The sequence below is a fragment of the Pristis pectinata genome, chromosome 2 (genome assembly GCF_009764475.1).
Source record: "Pristis pectinata isolate sPriPec2 chromosome 2, sPriPec2.1.pri, whole genome shotgun sequence".
Lineage (NCBI taxonomy): Eukaryota > Metazoa > Chordata > Chondrichthyes > Rhinopristiformes > Pristidae > Pristis > Pristis pectinata.
Genome location: NC_067406.1, coordinates 45,596,209 through 45,618,072, shown reverse-complemented (window position 1 = coordinate 45,618,072; position 21,864 = coordinate 45,596,209). Strand labels below are relative to the sequence as shown.

Below are 21,864 nucleotides of genomic sequence, written 5' to 3'. Positions count from 1 at the left end.
CCATCATGTGCGGTGACTCGAGCTAGAGCTAGAGAATTAGCCAAGACAGACAGTCCGGTGCAGTCTGATGTAGTTCCTTGTGACAGTCCTAAACAGGAAGAAAATTATGATGCCTTATCTGAGACTTTTCTGTCTTCACTGGAGGATCAACATCCTTACAGTGAGCCTGAATTTAAAGATTTGTCTTTGTCGAGGAAGGATTTTATGGTGGAACAGACAAAGGACCCTGAGTTGACAGAATTGAAAGAAAAAGCACTCTCATGTGAGGAGATTGAAAAAGTGCCAACTGGATACTATGTCAAAAATGGAGTGTTAATGAGGAAATGGAGACCTCCTCATGTTCCTGTTACTGAGGAATGGGAAGTTATTCATCAGGTTGTTGTTCCAAAAGTTTATAGGGATGAGATTTTAAACCTGGCCCATAGTATGCCTTTGGGTGGTCATTTTGGTGTGAATAAAACTGTAGGGAAGATCTTGAAACAATTCTATTGGCCTGGTTTGAGAAAAGATGTGGTGATGTTTTGTCGAACCTGCCACACATGTCAGATGGTAGGTAAACCAAATCAAAAACCCCCTGTGGCTCCTTTGAAACCAATTCCTGCTTTTGGTGAACCCTTTTCGAAGGTGATTGTGGACTGTGTTGGTCCATTACCAAAGTCTAAGACTGGAAATCAGTATTTGTTAACCATCATGTGTGCCACTTCTAGATTTCCAGAGGCAATACCCCTTAGAAATATTAAGGCCAAGACGGTGTCAAAGGCTCTTGTAAAATTTTTTACCTTGTTTGGTTTGCCAAAAGAAATACAATCTGATCAAGGTAGTAATTTTATGTCAAAAATTTTTCAACAAATAGTCTATGAGCTGGGAGCAAAGCAGATTGTATCATCTGCATATCACCCAGAATCTCAAGGAGCTCTGGAGAGATTTCATTCTACTCTCAAAAATATGCTGAAGACTTATTGCTTTGAAAACACCAAGGATTGGGACGAAGGTATCCATTTACTTTTGTTTGCCGTTAGAGAATCGATCCAGGAGTCAATAGGATTTAGTCCGTTTGAGCTTGTGTTTGGACATAGGGTGAGAGGACCTTTGGAGTTGTTAAGAGAGCAATGGGTTAATGAGGAAGTTCACTTGAGTCTGTTGGACTATGTCCAAAAATTTAAAACTCGGTTGGAGAGAGTCTGCCAGCTAGCGAGAGAGAATCTGAAAACAAGCCAGATAAGAATGAAGACATATTTTGATAGACGTGCTCGGCCTAGGACATTCGCAGTGGGGCAAAAGGTGTTGGTATTTTTCCCTAGCCAAAATAATCCCTTGCAAGCTCGTTTTTCTGGACCCTATGTTATTGAATCTCGAGTGACTGATCTAACATATATAATCAAAACACCAGATAGACGCAAGAAAACACAACTCTGTCATGTAAACATGCTAAAACCTTATTATGAGAGGGATTCAGTTGTGGCCTTGGTGGATGGTGTAAAGGTTGTTTCTAGAATGCCTGATGTTGATGTTGAGGAAGGCCAATTTAGACCAAATATTGTTCCATCAAAACTAAAAAACCAAAATATCCTGGAGAACCTTGAAACGAAGTTGGACCATTTACAAGTTTCACAAAAACAACAGATGAGAGAATTAATTTTAAAATTTAAAAATCTGTTCCCAGATGTTCCAAACAGAACATCGATAATTACCCATGATGTTGATGTTGGGGATGCAAAACCAATCAAACAACACCCATATCGAATGAATGTGGAAAAAAGTAAACTTGTTGATCAGGAAATAAAATACATGTTGGAAAATGATATTATTAGACATTCTACTTCAAATTGGAGTTCGCCCTGTGTTATTGTACCTAAACCTGATGGAACTGTTAGATTTTGCACAGATTACAGGAAAGTGAATGCTGTAACAAAGTCAGATGCTTACCCTATTCCTAGGGTGGATGATTGCATAGACAGAGTGGGAAAGGCAAAATTTCTTACAAAGATTGACCTATTAAAAGGGTACTGGTGTGTTCCATTAACAGATAGAGGAAGGGAGATTTCAGCCTTCGTAACCCCTTCTGGATTGTATGAATACAATGTTTTGCCATTTGGAATGAAAAATGCTCCGGCAACATTTCAAAGAATGATTAATTCAGTGATTCATGGGTTAAAACATACAGATGCCTACATTGACGACTTAGTGACTGGGAATGATACTTGGGAAGATCACATCTCTGCGTTAGAAAGGTTGTTTGAAAGACTTTCCAAGGCTAACCTTACAGTTAACTTGGCTAAAAGTGAATTTGGCCATGCCACTGTGACGTATCTTGGTTATGTTGTAGGTCAAGGCAAGCAAGCTCCTGTTCAGGCAAAAGTTCAAGCAATATCTGAGTTCCCTATTCCCACAGGTACGAGGACTGTTAGAAGATTTTTGGGAATGGTTGGATATTATTGAAAATTTTGTAAAAATTTTGCTGATATTGCTCTTCCCCTAACTAATCTTCTGAAGAAGGGAGTAAAGTTTGTTTGGACAGATTCTTGTCAAGAAGCATTTAAGAAGCTGAAAGCCATTTTATGCTACCATCCTGTGCTCAGAACACCTGACTTTGAAAAGCCATTTTCATTAGCAGTAGATGCCAGTGATGAAGCTGCAGGAGCTGTGTTGTTGCAGAAGGGTGATCTTGATGATATTGACCATCCTGTAGCTTACTTTTCAAAGAAATTTAATGAGCATCAAAAGAATTATTCCACCATAGAGAAAGAATTACTGTCGCTTGTTTTAGCCTTGCAACATTTCAGTGTATATGTTTGCACCGCTCAGAAACCATTGACTGTGTATACAGATCATAACCCATTGGTGTTTCTGAGCCGAGTCAAAAACAAAAACAGAAGGCTGTTAAACTGGAGTTTAATTTTGCAAGAGTTTGATCTCATGATAACTCACATTAAAGGCAAAGATAATGTGATTGCTGATTGTCTTTCCCGATGTTAAATGGGAAACATGTATCTGTACTAATCTGATAGTCTGTAGTTGTGTAGCATGATAATTATTAATATTACTAACTATGCGCGATTAAAATTTTCTTGGGAAAATTTTTTTTTAGGTGGGAGGTGTTACGGACTCAGTGAAAGTCCCTTTAAGATAGAGAGTGTGTGTGTATGTGTGTGTGGGGCGTGCTTACGTCAATAGAAGATAAAGGACGTAATGACGTTGTTGAAGAAGTTAGAAGAAGAAGGAGAGAGAGAGAGAAGGGAGAGAGACACCAGCCTGCTTGTTTTCTCTATCGATGGATGAGAAACAATAACTGTGTTTGCCACTGAAATCCATGTATGGAAGTTGGAAGTAATCCAGTGGAGTTCACTTTGTTGCTGACCTGTAGAAGGAAACAGGTATTTGTGTGTGGACGACCACGGTTCGGATGCTTTTCGGGGTGAGGAAGTCACTACCGAGTAAACACTGAAGTGTCGTTTGGGTTCCATCGTGGAACATTTGGATTTCGTATGTACTCTCTCTCTGTTTTTCTACATCTACATCTTATCTTCAGACAACGGTGGTTGTTGAAGAAGCCCTTGCTCATGTTTCACCTTATGGCTTGCGGAACTGAACTTTAAGAACCATTCAGGAACTGGGAGTTTTGGACTTTGTCACACACACACACGAAGAGTTTAGTTTTGGGGTTAACGTTCGAGGTTTAACATTTTTGAATTCTAACATACTAACATTTTTACTTTTATTTTACGTATTATCATAAGTAGTGATTAATAAAATAGTTTTTAACACTGAATCATGCTCAGTGTGTTTCTTTTGTTGCTGGTTTGTGACACTGTGGTCTCTGCTCATCTTCCCACATGCTCAGCTTCAAGGGAAGACCTATTATTGCACCCAGGAACAACTGATTCCTTGTGCACTTGAACACCATTCCCAACAAACCTTTGCAAAAGAAAGTGAGGAATTCTGGCAACAGCCAGATTTAATAAAGATAAATGGTTGATGATCCTTTTAAATAATACTGGTGTGTTCAGCTGCAGAAAGCAAATTAGATCATCCTTCTGCTCTTTCCTAGTAGATGTGAAGATTGTGCCACTATTCCAAAGTGCTTCTCATTGGATGCATGCCCATGGAGCCTGGCACTAGAAATCAACCTCAACAGATTATCTATAACAAGTTTCCTTATTTTTCACAGCCCATTTTCTCAAGATCTCCAGACCCATCCATTCTGATCACCACCTTCTAATCGATAGACCAACTCTTACCACCCTCCCCTCCCCATTTGCTTTACCTATCTTTTCTGTTAACCACAAGGCCGACCCTCTCCATTATTCGTTGGGATTTTCCCTACATAACCTCCCACCTGCCATCATTTGTCTGATCCTCGCCAATAACTTCATCCCACCCCCCAACAGCCCAACTGATTCCCCAACTCACTTTCCTCGACCCAGAGCCACAACTTTCATTACCTTTCACATATTCCACTGTAAAACCCTTCGAGCACACTAAATGTGTAGGACCTGAACTAATTCGACTTTGTATGCTATAGAAATTTGCAAAGATTGGCCCTCAAAGAGAAACCACTGCTATTGGCCTACCACAAACCACTGAATTAACATGCCTTCTCAGACACGTTACGGACTAGGTTACTATTGGTGAATGTCCCTTTAAGATAGAGCGTAGTGGTGTGTGTGTGTGTTGCGTGCTTACGTCAACAGAAGATAAAGGACGTTGTTGAAGAAGTCAGTCACGGTCAGTCAGAGAAGAGAGAGAGAGAGAGAGAGAGAGAGAGAGAGAGAGAGCAGCCTGCTAGTTTCTCTATCGATGGATGAGAAACAATAACTGTGTCTGTCACTACAATCCACATATGGATTATTTGAAGTAATCCGGTGGAGTCCACTTTGTTGTTGACCTGTAGAAGGAAACAGGTATTTGTGTGGACGGCCACGATTCGGATGCTTTTCGGGGTGAGGAAGTCACTACCAAGTAAACACTGAGGTGTCATTTGAGTTCCATCATGGAACATTTGGATTTCGTAATTACTCTCTATTTTCTCTCTACATGCACGTCTTATCTTCAGACAACGGTGGTTGTTGAAGAAGCCTTTGCTCACGTTTCACTTTATGGCTTGCTGACTGGAACTTTAAGAACCATTCCCGGACTTGGAGTTTGGGGATTTGCCACACACGCACTACAAGTTTAGTTTTGGGGTTAATGTTTAAGGTTTAACATTTTTACTTCTAACATTCTAACATCTTTACTTTTATTTTTCTTATTATCATAAGTAGCTATTAATAAAGTAGTTTTTAACACTGAATCATGACTCAGTGTATTTCTTTTGTTGCTGGTTCGTAACACACAGAAAAAGTTCTAGGTCTTTTACTTTTCATGAATCAAATTCTTATAAACAGGAATGATCTGGGATCGACTGCCTGAAGGAGTAATAGAAACTGATTCAATTTCAAAACAAATTGTAAGTATTTGGAGAAAGAAACATTTGAGGGCTCCAGGGAATAAGATTAAACAATTACTCTTATACAAACCCAGCACGAGCTCCACCAAATGGATTACCTTCCATGCTCTATGATTTGAAAATCACATATTAGTACAGAGACAAAGACAAGTGGACCTTTGTAGTGTGGGTGTATTTAAAACAGATACAAAAACTGCTGAGGAAATTCTAAAATTTACCTTGAGGTTTGGGCTTGGTACAATCTATACCAAATAGTGGCATTCCAAATATTTCTGTTTAAATGCTCTATGCATCCATGAAACTCCTGTTAAAGGAAATGGAATAGTTAACACAATTAGAAGCTTAAATTATTAGTTTAAATGTGTTACATTTAACCCCTTCCCCCTCACTTTTTTTAATTTTCCAGTTCGTTTGTTAAGACCATAATACTTGGAACTTGCATGATGATAAGAAATCTGTGATAAAAAGTTCTCTCCCCAAATTGGGAAAAACTTAATAAAATGGGGATTGAGCAGGCATCTGAGTATTCCACATTTTTGCATAGTTTAACACACCCACATTATGAAATTTAAGCTTCCTTTAAATAGATATACATTTTTGTTAATAGAATGCAAAATAAGTAATAGAAAAAAACAGTAGAAAAATCTTAGTATCTATTTCCACTCTTTTCAGATAAGGAATCTTATTAGCTGAGCCTCTTATGGTAAGTAATATTAACAAGAACAGGTTTATTAGTATCAAGGGCAATTTGGAAAAATGGCTTTTTTTTTTACAAGGTGCATGAGTACAATGAGGAGACTCTTAAAAATTGAGGAATAATCTAGGAAGAGGTTTTAAGGTGGGCAGTCTCAGGTTCCAGAATGACTATAAACTGAAAAAGAGAACGTTCCTATGAGATTGGAGTCAGGATAGGAAAGGGACCAATAAGAATGAAGCATAAATTTTTCTTGGTACCTTTTGGAACACAGAAGTATTTTGCTATGTTTCTATCTGCATACCCATTCATGGCCCTATTTTTGCTTGTTTGATTCCTGAGCTATCTATATATTAGACATAATAAGATAAGCTCTAGATCAAAGGGACATGGGACTCACAAAGGGGAGTGTTTGAGATGATCCAGGCTCAGGGCAAAACTGGGTCCGGAGCTAGATCTTAATAACAAAGTAGCTCTCATCAAAGAAGTATTTGCATCCTTAGGCCTAGTTTATCAAACAAAATTCAAGAAAGAGAAAATGTTGCAAGAAACACTTGGCAAAACAACAGTCTAACCCCATCAGTCAGAAGATTGACTAGTTAACATCAATCGCAAGACTAAAATTTATTGTCCATTCCCCTGTACTCCCTAAATGAAGCAGCTGATCTATAATAGAAGGCAGTTAAGAGTCAAACCGGACAAGGATAGCTGATTTCCTTCAATAACGGACATTAGTAAACCAGATACATTTTATGATGACCATTCATTTTGTGATTACCAAAGCTGCTACTATTTTTTCATTCCAGATTTCATTCAATTACTTGAATTTAAATTCCCCAGTTGGTTTTCAAACTCATGTGTCTAGATAACAGCACAAATCTCCGAATACCAGGCTAATGACCCAACTATGCAACCAACGATGTGAAACAATTCTGAGAAATTCAAAAGCAGAAATAAATCCTTAAAATACAGTAAACTCATTTATCTGGCACTTATGCATCTGGAATTGTCATGTAACTGGCAAATATTTCTAAGAATATTTGGCATTTTCAGAATTTCTTTTCAGACGCATAAATTTGAATTTGGTGTGCCGGGTTCAGATGTGATTTTCTTGATGCACTGTTTCCCATCAACCTACAGTATAGCAGCCCATCCTCAGTCTCTCACGTCTTTACAAGTGTCATACTTTTTGCATGAAAGAAGGAAGGCAAGCAGGCAAGCAATTCAATAAGGTTAGTGAGCCTAAATCTCTTCAGCCTTCATCTTCGACTCAAGAAGTTCTGTTGAACCTAATGAAATGCCATTAATCCAGAATACAGCAATTGTTTCCTACCCTTTTGACATTTAGTATTATCTGATTTTAGTTTAAGTGGTAGCCTAGTCCAAGCCAGGCTATACACAAGAGCCTGTGCATTGTGTACATAAGATTGTTTTTCTGAAAATAAGCTCAGACAGTGAATCTTATTTCACTAATTAGCAACAACAACCTCTTTGAAGATAGGATGGCGAGTACAGTCATTTGATTTATTTTTGCTGTATTTTACGTTCATACTGTTTTGCCTTTAAGTATAGAATTTCAGGCTAAAACATTGTTATTTGAAAGGGTAAGAGATGGCATATAGCTCAGTGATTTATTTAAAGGTTTATGCATAGAATACAAGTGTATGATGTACAGTAATATTTTTGAGCAATTCTCATGAAACTGGCACCTCCCCCTCCCCCATGGATGTCAGATGGCTGAGAGTAGACATTAATGGTACACAGGGAACTCACATTAGTCTCTGGTGGAACTTTGGAGGAATGATTTCTTTGTTATACACGACATGCAAAATGTTCTACATGTATAAGCATCATGAATCCCAGCTTTTCAGTATAGTGACATGCAGCTACCACATATGATTTCAAAGATTGTGTGAGAATTACAAAATTATAAGTGTCACCTCCTGCCATATCAACAGCTATCAAAGTGGCAGTTCTCAACAGTATCCATCTCTTCAAGTAGTGGCTTGCAACTTTTCTCAAGCAGTTGGTTGAATACAGGGTTGGGAGCCATGCTTGTCTCACAGATATTGGGACAATTTAGCTTCAAAGTAGAGTATGCAGAAGGATCATAAAAATTGAATACCCTTCCCCTACCCCAAAGATAATAGAAGGCCTTACAAGAAACAGAGATATCTGATCCATCACAGAAAGATAAATGGTCATCTTTGGCCACTCAGGTAAAGGAGGATCTTTCAACTTATGTTCAAGCATGCCTGTTAAAACTTTCTCTTATAATTGAAGTCCAAATGGTTTCTGAAGTGTGCATGTGCACTTAAATTTTGCAGCAACATCAAACATAAATTGCATGTTATTGTCACTGCATCAAATGCATGAGCAACGGGGACATAATTACCCAGTATACACTGCCTGGAAGCACCAATCACATTTTGCAATTGCATTTAAGCTTTAAATCACCTGTTGCCCAAAAGAAATCATCCCTGGTGAAATAAGTTTTATCTGCATTTAGATTTGGCTGTAGATGGCAGTAATGCAGACCAAAAGGAGAGAGAATAAAGCAATAGTGCCACCAACTGTTCTATTACTGAGCTTGATAGCAGTTCCTTGCTGCAAACCACAAGATGCTTTCGGGTTAAATTTTTACCTAAAGGACTTTATTATTAACATTGCACTTACCACAGTCTGAAATATACAGAAGTAAATAATCCTGGGTTCACTTTAGTTGCTGATGTATTTACATTCCAATATTTAGTTTTTTTGAGTCATTGAGTCACAGAGTCATACATCACAGAAAAAGGCCATTCAGCCCATTATGCCTAAACTGACTATCAAGTGCCCATCTATACTAATCCCACTTACCAACACTTGGTCATAGCCTTCTATGCCTTAGCTGATCCAAATACTTCTTAAACATGAGAGTCCTTGCTTCCATCACCAACTCAGGCAGTGCATTCCATATGCCAACCATACTATGGGTGAAAAAAATTCCTCCTCAGACCCCCTCTAAACTTCTTACCCCTTACCCTCATCCAATGCCTTATAGTTTTTTATGCCTCTACTTTGGGGAAAAGTTTCTTCCAATCTACCCAATTTATGCCCCTCATAATTTTATATACTTCAAACAGGCCCCACAGTACGCTTCAAGGAAAACAAAGCCAACCTATCCAGTCCCTCCTCATAACTGAAATGCTTCACCTCAGGCAACATCCTGATGAATCTCCTCTGCATCCTATCTAGTGCAATCACATCCTTTCTACAGTGTGGCGGCCAGAACCGCACACAGTCCTCCAGATGTAGCAAAATCAATGTGTTATAAAGTTGTACATAACCTCCCTAGTCTTATATTCTATACCCAGGCTAGGGAAGGTAGTATCCCATATACCGCCTTTTTCACCTTATCTATCTGTGTTGCCACCTTCAGAGATCTTTGGACTTGTACATCAAGATTCCTCTGTTCCTCAGTACTCCTTAGGGTCCAAATAATTAATATGTCCTATCCTTATTACTCCTCCCAAAGTACATCATCTCACACTAATCATTGTTCTTGCAGTCTTACCAAGTGATCAATATCTTTCTGCAGCCTACAACTGTCCTGTTCACTATAACACCACCAATTTTTGTGTCATCTCCAAACTTACTAATCAGACCTCATACCATCATATCCAAACTGATAATGTATGTCGCAAATGGTAAGGGTCCCTGCACCAATCCCTGTGGTACACTGCTGGTCACGTGTTTCCAGTCACATAAACAAACCCCACCATTACCCTCTGCCTCCTATTACCAAGCCAATTTTGGATTATATTTGCTAACTTGCCTTGGATCTGTTGTACTGGTTTCCCATGTGGGGTCTTGTTGAAGGTCATACTGATGTCAGTATAAACTACATAAAGTGCACTACCCTGACAGAGTGATCTTTGATTAATCCTGCCTTTCCAGATGTAAATTAATCTTGTCCCTTGGAATTTTTTGCAATAACGTCTCTACCAATGAAATTAGTCTCACAGTCCTGTAATTATTGTTGGTTTTCTTGAATAAAGATACCACATTTGCTGCTCTCCTGTCATCTGGTACCCCACCTGAGGCCAGCAAAGATTTAAAAATCTTTACCAGAGCTCTAGCAATCTCATCCCTTGCCTCCCATAACAGCTGAGATATACTTCAACAGGCCCTGGGGATTTATCTGCCTTTAAGCATGCTATGACATCTAATACCTCCTCCTTTTTAATGATAACATATTCCAGAATTTCCCTGTTCCCCTCCATCTGTCTCACCGAAAAGTGGCTTACATCTGCTTCACCTGATTGCGCCATGCAACCCAAGAGCTTCTCAATTCATCAGATGGACAATACGGCGACCTTGGGCAAAGTAAGAGGCAAAGGGGTCTGCTTAGTAAGCAACTCCACGTGGTGCTTGGATGTGATGGCCCTGGCAAGTTCCTGCTCACCAGACTTGAAATATCTAACGATGAAGTGGTGCCCATACCACCTGCCACGAGAGTTTACTTCAGCCTTACTGATGGCAGTCAACATCTGCACTCAATGAACTATACTCCATGTTCAACAGCCCTGTAACAGTATACCCTGAGGCCCTGTTCATCATGGACGGTGACTTCAACCAGGCTGACTTCAAGAGTGCGTTACCAAAATACTACCAGCACATCGCCTGTCCCACCAGGGGCCCAAACACCTTTCACTATTGCTACACAACCATCAAAGCTGCCTACCAATCCATTCCCCACCTACACTTGGTAAATCAGACCACCAGACTGTACTCCTTCGCCCTGCATACAATCAGAAACTGAAACACGAGGACCCAGTACAGAAAGTCGTAGAGTGGTGGTCTGAGGACATAGATGAGTTTCTACATGACTGCCTTGAGTTGGCAGACTGGTCCATACTCAAATACTCAGCAGCCAACCTAAATGAGTATGTCACCACCATCACAGACTTTATCAGCAAGTGTGTTGAGGACTGTGTACCAAAGAGGTCAATCCAGGTGTTCCCAAACTGGAAACCATGGATGAACTGAGCGATCCACTCCCTACTGAAGTCCAGGTCTGCGGAATTCAAATCGGGTGACCCTGACCTACACAAGAAATTGAGGTACAACCTTCATTAAGCTATCAGGGATGCCAAGAGACAATACCAGTCCAAAATCAAGTCCCACACCAGCTGTCCGTTGTGGAAGGGCTTACATGCTATAATAGGCTACAAAACAAAATCAGGCAGCATTGCCAAGAACAGCGTATCCCTCCCTGATGAGCTTCACGCATTCTATGCACATTTTCAACAGACGGGGAATGGTATGTCACCACCCGTCCCAATGGCCTCCAACGCACTTGCATCCACAGTCACCATTGCACACGTCAGATCACTCTTCTGGAGAGTGAACTCACGGAAAGCATCTGGCCCAGATGGAGTCCCTGGCTGTGTCCTCAGATCCTGTGCAGATCAGCTGGTGGGGGTATTTGCAGATATTTTTAACTTCTCCCTGCTTCAATCTGAGGTTCCCACCTGCTTTAAGAAGACCACTATCATCCCTGTACGTAAGAAAAATAAGGTAACATGCCTTAATGACTACAGTCCCGTGGGTCTGACGTCAACTATCATGAAGAACTTCGAGAGGCTCGTCATGGCACACATCAACTCCAGCCTCCCAGGCAACCTCCCAATGCAATTCGCTACCGCCAAAACAGATCCACAACGAATGCCATTTCCCTAGCCCTAAACTCATCTCTGGAGCATCTGGATAATACGTACACTGACGTCAGACTACTGTTCAGTGTAGTGTTTCACCTTGGTACCATAATTTCAAGCAAACTCCTCTCCAAACTCCTAGACCTGGGACACAACACCTCCCTTTGCAACTGGATCCTTGCCTTCCTGACCAACAGACCACAATCAGTAAGGTATTGGTATTGGTTTATTATTGTCACTTGTACCGAGATACAGTGAAAAGCTTGTCTTACAAACCAATCGTACAGGTCAATTCATTACACAGTGCAGTTACATTGAGTCAGTCCAAAGTGCATCGATGTAGTACAGGTAAAAACAGTAACAGTACAGAGTAAAGTGTCACAGCTACAGAGAAAGTGCAGTGCAATAAGGTGCAAGGTCCCAACAAGGTAGATTGTGAGGTCATAGTCCATCTCATCATTCAATAGTCTTACCACAGTGGGTAGAAGCTGTCCTTAAGTCTGGTGGTAAGTGCCCTCAGGCACCTGTATCTTCTACCCGATGGAAGAGGAGAGAAGAGAAGAGAGAATGTCTCGGGTGGGTGGGGTCTTTGCTTAGGCTGTCTGCTTCACCAAGACAACGAGAGGTAAAGACAGAGTCCAAGGACGGGCAGTAACACTTCCACCATGGTTATCCTCAATACTGATGCCCCACAAGGCTGGATCCGCAGCCCACTACCTTACTCCCTATACACTCATAACTGTGTGGCCAGATTGTGTTCTAACTCCATCTACAGGTTTGCAGATGACGCCACATTAGTGGGCCGAATCTCAAATAACAATGAGTCGGAGTACAGGAAGGAGATGGAGAGCAACAATCATTGACAACAACCTTTCCCTCAATGTCAGTGAAACAAAAGAGCTGGTCATTGATTTCAGGAAGCAGGGCGGGGCAGTGCATATGCTCCGTTTACATCAATGGTGCTCAGGTGGAAATGGTTAAGAGTTTAAAGTTCCTAGGAGTAAACATCACCAATAGCCTGTCCTGGTCCAATCACATAGACGCCATGTCCAAGAAAGCACACCAGCGCCTCTACTTCCTCAAGAGGCTAAAAAAAATTTTGCATGTCCCCTTTGACCCTCATTTTACAGATGTACCATAGAAATCATCCTGTCTAGATGCATCAATGCTTGGCAGGGCAACTGCTCTGCCTGAGACCACAAGAAACGGCAGAGGGTTGTGTACACAGCTCAGCACATCATGAAAACCAGCCTCCCCTCCAAGGACTGTCTACATTTCTCTCTGCCTCAGTAAAGCAGCCAACATAATCAAAGATCCCACTGACCCTGGACATTCTCTCTTCTCCCTCCTTGTATCAGGCAGAAGATACAAAAGCCTCAAAGCATGTACCACTAGGCTCAGGACAGCTTCTATTCTGCTGTTATAAGATTACTAAACAGTTTCCTAGTACGATAAGATGGGCTCTTGACCTCACAATCTAACTCAGTTAAGACCTTGCACCTTATTGTCTGTCTGCACAGCATTTTCTCTGTAACCGTAATACTTTATTCTGCACTCTGTTATTGTTTTACCTTGTACCACCTCAATGCACTGTTGTAATGAATTGATCTGTATGAACTGTATGCAAAACAAGTTTGTCACTACACCTCAATGCACGTGACTATAATAAACCAATTTACCAAAGCTTGAAAGCATATACCACCATGCTCAAGGATAGCTTCTATCCCAGTTTTAAGATGACTGACGGACCTTTTGTATGATAAGATGGACTCTTGTCCTCACAATCCACCTTGTCATGGCCTTGCACCTTATTTTCTGCCTGCACTGCACTTTCTCTATAAATATAACACTATGTACTTCCTCTAACTGTAGCACTATTCTCTGCATTCTGTTATTGCATGTACTACCCTGATATACTGATCTGATGAAGTGATCTGTGTGGATGGCATGCAAAACAAAGTTTTTTACTCTACCTCAGTACACGTGACAGTAGTAAACCAATTTACCAAATTTACCTGTATTCTCCAACTGCAATGTCCTTCTCCTTAAATGAATAGAGCTCATCTGTATTCACTAAGACCTCCCTCACCTCCACTGGCTGCGTGCAGATTGTCCTCCGGTCCCTAATGGACCCGACTCTTTCCCTGTTACCCTCTTACCCTTGATATAAAATGTTTTGGGATTTTCCTTAATCTTGACTGACAGTGATAGTTCATGACCCCTCTTTGCCCTAATTTCTAGTTTTGGGTATCCCCTTTACACTTTCCATACTCATGAAGGGCTTCCCTCATTTTCAGTACTCTATAACTGCCATACGCATCCTTTGTTTTTTTTTAATCCACCCCCAAATATCCTTGGAATTGTTGTACCTGCCTGTCAAGCTTATGGGAACATATTGGCCTGAACTCTCATTATTTCACTTTTAAATAAGTCCTGCTTATAGACTTAATTGAACTTAGTTACTCCTAGCCCACTTTTGCCAGATCTTGTTTCATGATATTGAATTCAGGACCTTAACTTCTAGACCATCCTCATGCTTTTCCATATCTAGCTTGAAACTTACAAAGTTAAGGTCACTATTTCCAAAATGCTCTCCCACTGACACTTCAACCACTTGTCCAGTTACATTCCCCGAAAATAGGCTGAGTACTGCCCTTTCTCTGGTTGGACTTGACATCCACCATCATGAAGTGCTTTGACAGGTTGGTCATGGCACGCATCAACTCCAGCCTACCAGACAACCTGGACCCACTGCAATTCGCCTATCGCCAAAACAGGTCTACAGCAGATGCCATCTCCCTGGCCCTACACTCAGCTCTGGAGCAGCTGGACAGTAAAGACACCTACGTTAGACTACTGTTTATTAACTACAGCTCTGCCTGCAATACAATAATCCTAAGCAAGCTTGTCACCAAACTCCGAGACCTAGGACTCAACACCTCCCTCTGTAACTGGATCCTTGACTTTCTAACAAACAAACCGCAATCAATGAGGATAGGCAGCAATACCTCTGGCACGATTATTCTCAACACTGGTGCCCCACAAGGCTGCGTCCTCAGCCCTCTACTCTACTCCCTATGCACTCATGACTGTGTGGCCAGATTCTGCTCTAACTCCATCTACAAGTTTGCAGATGATACCACCGTTGTAGGCCATATCTCAAACAGCGATGAGTCAGAGTACAGGAAGGAGATAGAGAGCTTAGTGGAATGGTGTCATGACAACAACCTTTCCCTCAATGTCAACAAAACAAAAGAGCTGGTCATTAACTTCAGGAAAGGGGGCGGTGTACGTGCACCTGTCTACGTCAATGGTGCTGAGGTAGAGAGGGTTGAGAGCTTCAAGTTCCTGGGAGTGAACATCACCAAGACTGTCCTGGTCAAATCATGTAGATGCCACGGCCAAGAAAGCTCACCAGCACCTCTACTTCCTCAGGAGGCCTAAGAAATTTGGTTTGTTTCCTTTGACTCTCACCAACTTCTACCGATGCACCATAGAAAGCATCCTATCTGGATGTATCACGGCTTGGTATGGCAACTGCTCTGCCTGGACCACAAGAAACTGCAGAGAGTTGTGGGACACAGCCCAGCGCATTACAGATACCAGCCTCCCTTCTTGGACTGTCTTTACCTCACGTTGTCTTGGTGAAGCAGCCAGCATAATCAAAGACCCCACCCACCCAGGACATTCTCTCTTCTCTCCTCTTCCATCGGGTCCGTAAGTCATTCCCTGAGGGCACGTACCACCAGACTTACGGACAGCTTCTACCCCGCTGTGATAAGACTAATGAACAGTTCCCTTATACAATGAGATGGACTATGACCTCACGATCTACCTTGTTGGACCTTGCACCTTATTGCACAGCACTTTCTCGTAGCTGTGACACTTTACTCTGTACTGTTACTGTTTTTACCTGTACTAACTCAATGCACCCTGTACTAACTCAATGTAACTGCACTGTGTAATGAATTGACCTGTATGATCAGTTTGCAAGACAAGTTTTTCACTGTACCTTGGTACAAGTGACAATAATAAACCAATACCAAAAAGCTCTCCGGATGCAGCTTAAAAATTCCAGCTTCTCTTAAGTCTTTCACACTGAGGCCATCCCAGTTAATATGAGGGAAGCTGAAATCGTATACTACTATAACCTCATTATTCTACACATCTGTAAGGTTTGTCTACATATCTGCTTCTCTATCTCCTGCTGACTGTTAGAAGGCCTGTAGTATACTCCCAGCAAAGTGATCACCCTTTTTTTATTTCTAAGCTCTACTTACGCAGCTGCATTTGAAGACCCTCTTAGGATATTCTCCCTTTTTCCAAAGTAATGGACTCTTCAATCAATCACCCTCTTCCTTTACACACCTCTACCCTATCATGCTTGGAGATTCTATACCCTGGATGTTGAGTTGCAGATCCTGTCCTTCCTTCAACCATGACCCTGTGATAGCAACAATTCATATTCCCATGGCTGATCAACACTCTAAGTTCATTAGGCTTACTACACTGATTCCTTCCATTAAAATAGATACAATATAGCCCTCCTTTCCTTTCATGTGCCTTATATGTCTATATGTGCTCTGACTACTTTTCCTTTGATATTTAACTGTACTACTTCCCGCTGACTATACATCTACTCTGTGTCCCACTCCCCTGACCTATCTTCTTATTCCAATACTCACTAGCAAATGACACCTGAGGTAATCCAAAGGTTACAACCTGAGAAGTCATGCTTTTGAATATGCTACCTCATTCAGTAAATCCATGCTGCAGGACCTCATCCCTCTTTTTACAAATGCCATTGGTACCAACGCAAACCAGAATCTCTGGCTGTTTACACTTTCCCTTTCCAATACCCTGCAATTGTTCTTTGGCATACTTGACACTGGCCCCAGAGAGAGAATACATCATCCTGGTTTCACGTTTACAGGCACAGAAGCACTTGTTTATTCCTCTCGCTGTTGAATTTCCTACTGTTTGAATTTGCCCCTAGGGTCTTACTCCTCCCTCCTTGTGCAGCTGAGCCACCCATAGTGTCATGATTTGGCTCTGGCTGAAATCCTCAGGGATACATTCACTCCCAACATTTTACAATGTGCAGAAATGGTTTTGGAACGAGATGCACTTTGAGGTTCACTGGCTACTTGCCTGCCACCCTTCCTCTGCCTGGTGGTCATCCGTTCCTTCTCTCAATGACTTTCCTTTAGTTGCAGGGTGATCATCTCTAAAAATGTGCTATCTACATAATTTTCAGTCTCGTGCAAGCACTATGCCTCCAGCCAATGCTCAAGCACTGAAACCCAGCGCTCAAGCTGGCCAAACTGAAGGCATTTCCTGGAAATGGAGCTTTACAATCCATTTCTGATCCAACTCACATTTTCTCTCTCCAGAGATGCTGCCTGACCTGCTAGATGTTTCCAACATTCTTCTCTTTATCAGATTTCCAGCAACTTCTGTTCCTGTAGGGTTTTTTTTCCCTCCTGTGTCCTCCCATATTTTTCCTGACCGAGGAGCTGCATTAGCAAGTCTTCGGCACTCTCCTACTTGACAGCAATCTGTGTCATCAATTTTCTCTTGGAATCTACCCTACAATAACCACTCTCTTTGAGCTCTCAATTCCTCCCCATTCTTGTCAATTGATTTCACAGTTCTAAAGAAAGGTTATCAGCTTGAAATATTCAAACTGTGTTTCTCTCTCCACACTTATGTTTATGTCCTTTAATCATTGACCTCTATGTAAGGGAAATATGTCTTTTTTATTCATCCTGTCAAGGTATAATAGTCTTAGTCATGGAGCTGTATGCCACAGAAACAGGCCCTTCAGCCCAACTTGTCTATGCCCACCATAATGCCTATCTATGCTAATCTCATTTGTCCGTGTTAGGCTCATATCCCTCTTTTCCTTTCCAATCCAAGTACCTGTCCAAATGCATTTTAAACGCCATAATTGTAGAGGGGAGATAGCCAGTTTAAAAAGATTAATTGAAGGGGTGGAACCCTCCCTCTCTCCCCCTCTATCTTTCAGTCCAGACGAAGGGTTTCGACCCAAAATATCAACTGTCCATTTTCCTCCACAGATGCCATCTGACCTGCTGAGTTCCTCCAGCATTGGGTTTTTATGACAATCTAACAACTTTAATTTCCTGATCAAATTTAAGTTTCACAGTTGCCATGGTAGGATTTGAATTCAGGTAGCTGGATTGTCAGTCTAGGACTCTAGGTTCCTCGTCCAGTAATTTATCCATTGCACCACTGTGCCAAACTGAAAGATAAAGAGGCCTTGGCAGAGTAACCAGTTTGTCACAGAGGCTGAAACCATTTTCCATATTGATTTTCATCATCACCACCAACATCCCATTCCTTTCTTGAGCTTCTTTAGAATGATAAAGGAGATCAAGGACATCAATTGGAATAGGAGTGGCATGAAGAATTAATATGACATACAGCAAGAATCTAAGGGTTAAGCTTGTTAACTGAATGGAGGTATTATGCAAAGCAGATGCCCAATCTTTATTTGGTCTCCCCAATGAAGAGAATTAATTGTGACCAGCAAATATATTAAACTTTAAGAAGAATAAGTAAATTGCTTTTTAAGATGAAAAGGATATTTGAGGCCATGGTCTGTAGGATAGAAGGAGTCAAAATGTGAGGTATTACAAGTCCTGCAGTTGCATGGAAGGTCATGGGAAGGAATGGGATTGTTGGTGGTGATGATGAAAATCAATATGAAAAATGGTTTCAGCCTCTGCGGCAAACTGGTTACTCTGCCAAGGCCTCTTTTAATTTTATACTCCTCAATTAAACTCTCCTCTGCTTCAAAATTAAACAACCTCAACACAGGCAATCCTTTCATCATTATTAAAGTTCTCCAGCCTGGCAAAAGAATAGGATCCAGAAGAGGTGCAAGTTGAGAGCAGCAGAATAGCTAATAAATCCACAGCTTCCACATTCGATAGATTATCCTCCACTATTTTTCTCCAGCACAAATGCCAGCACCAAACACATCTTCCCCATTATTCCCTTTTTAGCACTGAACCACAATGGCTCATTCTTCTATCGGAAAAAAAAACTTACCCTTTCCTCTTGGCTTCTGTTCACACATTCTATACATCAATTTATTAACTAAGCACCTACACCATGAAAGAGTAGCCCTAACTTTCAGCAGAAAGTTCAATTTATTTTACAGCACAAATCCAGTAAATTCGGTTTCTCTCTCTGCACATGTTGCCTGATTGATGAGCATTCCAGCTTTTTCTGTTTTTTTTATTCCAGCAATGGCAATACCCAATTTACAAATTCCATCAGGTGAAATTCTATTTATTTTACAAACTCTTAAGTCTCATGGAAATATTTGTCCAAAATGATATATATTGTAATGATATTTCTATTATTGAGAATCTACAATTTAAGCAAATTAAAACATAACTAGCAAATCAGGTGCCCTAATAAAAACCTCCTAAATTAGCTACGTACCATTTAGCAATACATACTGATATACCAATGGACACAAACTTAGAAGTGTATTTCCTACATTTTCTAAACAAACTAATTCTGTTAGTTTTGTTACAGACAAATAACCCCTGGCTCTTTCTCTGTAGCCTTACAAATTTGTTTTCACCATAAAATATCCAATTCTGTCTTGAAAGCCAGAAAGGAATCTGCCTCCACCACATCAGCAAGCAGATCATCCCATATTCCAATGACACACTGTATGAAAAAGGCTTTTCTCGTGTCACTCTGATTCTTTTCCCCTTTAGTTCATACCTGTAAACATTAGTCCTCGATCCTTCCACAAAAGGGAACAGCTTCCCACCATCTACTCTGTCAAGAACCCACATCATTTTAAATCTCCCCTCAGCCTTTTCTTCTCTACAGAATCTCAGCCTCTCTAATCCACTCTTGTAACTATAACCTCACAATTCAAGAACCATTCTCAAATATCTTTTCTGGACCCTCTCTAATGCTTTTGCATCCTTTCTATAATTTAACAACTAGAAATGAACACAATACTCCAGTGAAGGCAGTACCAGTGTTTGTGTTACAAAGTTTTGGCACAACTTTCCTGCCTTTATACTCAATGTCACTATTAAGCCCAGAAATGTGTATGCCTTACTCAACCTGTATTGCCACTTTCCATGATTTTTGCACATATTTCCCATGTTATTCTTCCCACCAAAATGCATCACCTCACATTTCCTCTCATTTCTCCACTTTAAACTTCATTTGCTGAGCATCTGCCTCCAAGTCTACCACGCTCTTACTTTCTGTTTGTATCAGAGCTGGCCTTTGCCGCTTGTAATCATTTTGGCTCAGGTTTGTTCTTTCCATTTATATAATCTTGCCTGCTGGCCATGTCCCACAGCTTTGCTGTTAGCAACACATAACTGCAGACAAGTAACTATAATAGGCATCTAACTGCCACTTTTAAGTCATTTGGTCTCATCCAATCAAAGCCATTCCCTTTGTTTTACCTATCCCTTCCCTAGCTTCTCTACTACTGAAAAGTAACTCGATTTCTCTCTTTCACAGTTCTGACAAAGGGTCTAGGACCTGAAACGTTAACAGTTTCTTCTTCCACAGATGCTACCAGAACTGCAAAGTGCTTCCAGCATCTCCTGTTTTTAAGTTCAGCCAACTTTTCTCGTTCAACCCTCCCCCAGTTTACGAAGGGTTTAGGTTCCAAAATAATCTTCCATTGTGTGAAAATTGCATAGCATAAAATGTACAGTAAACACTTAACTTTTGCAGGGGATTTCAGTTGCTTTGGATGGCGAGAAAAGTCAGAAGCTGGTCAATTTCCTCCTTGTAAGGATGCAGTAAATCAACAGCAAACTGCACTTGTTTTTGCCAAGCTGAAACATGCAAGTCATTCCCCAAATGGTCCCTTATTGCCAGATGGCAGAGCACAGGTGCTCAAGATTTTATTTTTGATGCATTTTAAAAAGCATGTTTATTTAACAGACTCAATCCCATTGAACCAATCAAAAAGACTGTTAAATGTTACTAGTTTTTATAGACCTGAGATTGAAAGACAGTCTCCAAAGATGTTCCCGTGTCTTTGAAGTAGCAAATTAAATCTTTGTTAAGGGACAAATTAAATAAAACCTTTATTGTAGCAAAATTTTATGAAGTAACCGTTCAATAACTGGAGGAGAGCTGTATCTCCATGCTATCAAATTTTAATATACCCAGTGTCTCCCCCATCTCCTCCTTCACTATTACGTTAGAATAGTGAATGTGAGGGCAAGTCCAAAGTACTCACTTAGCCTTCAGCATCCATTTGCAAGTTCCTATTTTTGTCCTTTGTGAGCACCATTTCTCCATTTACTGCCCTTTTACAATTTATATGCCTAAAGAACTTTTTTGTATTTCTACTTATGTTGGTGGCTACAGTAAAATTACAATAATCCACTATCTGACCATTCAGAAATCCTGAGCAAAAAATAAACTGCTGGAAGAACTCAGCAGATCAGGGAGCATCCATGGAGGCAAAGGGATAGTGCTGCGCTCCCTTCCGACTCACCAGGCACTGTTCTTTCACTCTGCTTCCATTCATCAGTATCTGGTTCTCATGCTTCCTTCCACTTACCGGATCCCAGTTTCCATGCTTCCTCCAACTCACTGAGCCCTGGTTCCTGCAATTCCTTCCAACTCTTGAGCATCCCACTAACAAGCCACAAACTATAATATACTCTTTTCTTTAAATTTAATGCCTTAATTTTGCAAAAATTGGGGAGTAGGTGAGCAGCCCATCATAATTAAAAGAAGTGACCATGGAAATTACAGACAAGTTCATTGTGAGTGGCAAGGCTGGAGGAAATGCTCTATCTGGCATCTGATCATGTAACCCTTTCTTCCTTTCTCATTGAAATGTATCCCTGGACACAATGTACATGTCAGCTGCCAGTCACCAGTTTCACTTAATGAAAATAAAAAAAATTCAGATACTGCAAATCTGAAACAGAAACAGAAAATATTGGAAAAAACACAGAAAGTCAGTCAGCATCAGTGGAAACAATTAA

General features: G+C 40.8%; 1 protein-coding gene across 1 annotated transcript in view; it reads right to left on the bottom strand.

The window, feature by feature from the left end:
• The window catches only part of LOC127580699 (phospholipid-transporting ATPase ID-like), a 150,176-nt gene that overhangs the window by 110,581 nt on the left and 17,731 nt on the right, over positions 1 to 21,864 (bottom strand). Inside the window, 1 exon segment of the mRNA XM_052034465.1 lies at positions 5,665 to 5,750. Within this exon segment, the coding sequence (XP_051890425.1) occupies positions 5,665 to 5,707 (43 nt within the window). The 5' untranslated portion in view covers positions 5,708 to 5,750.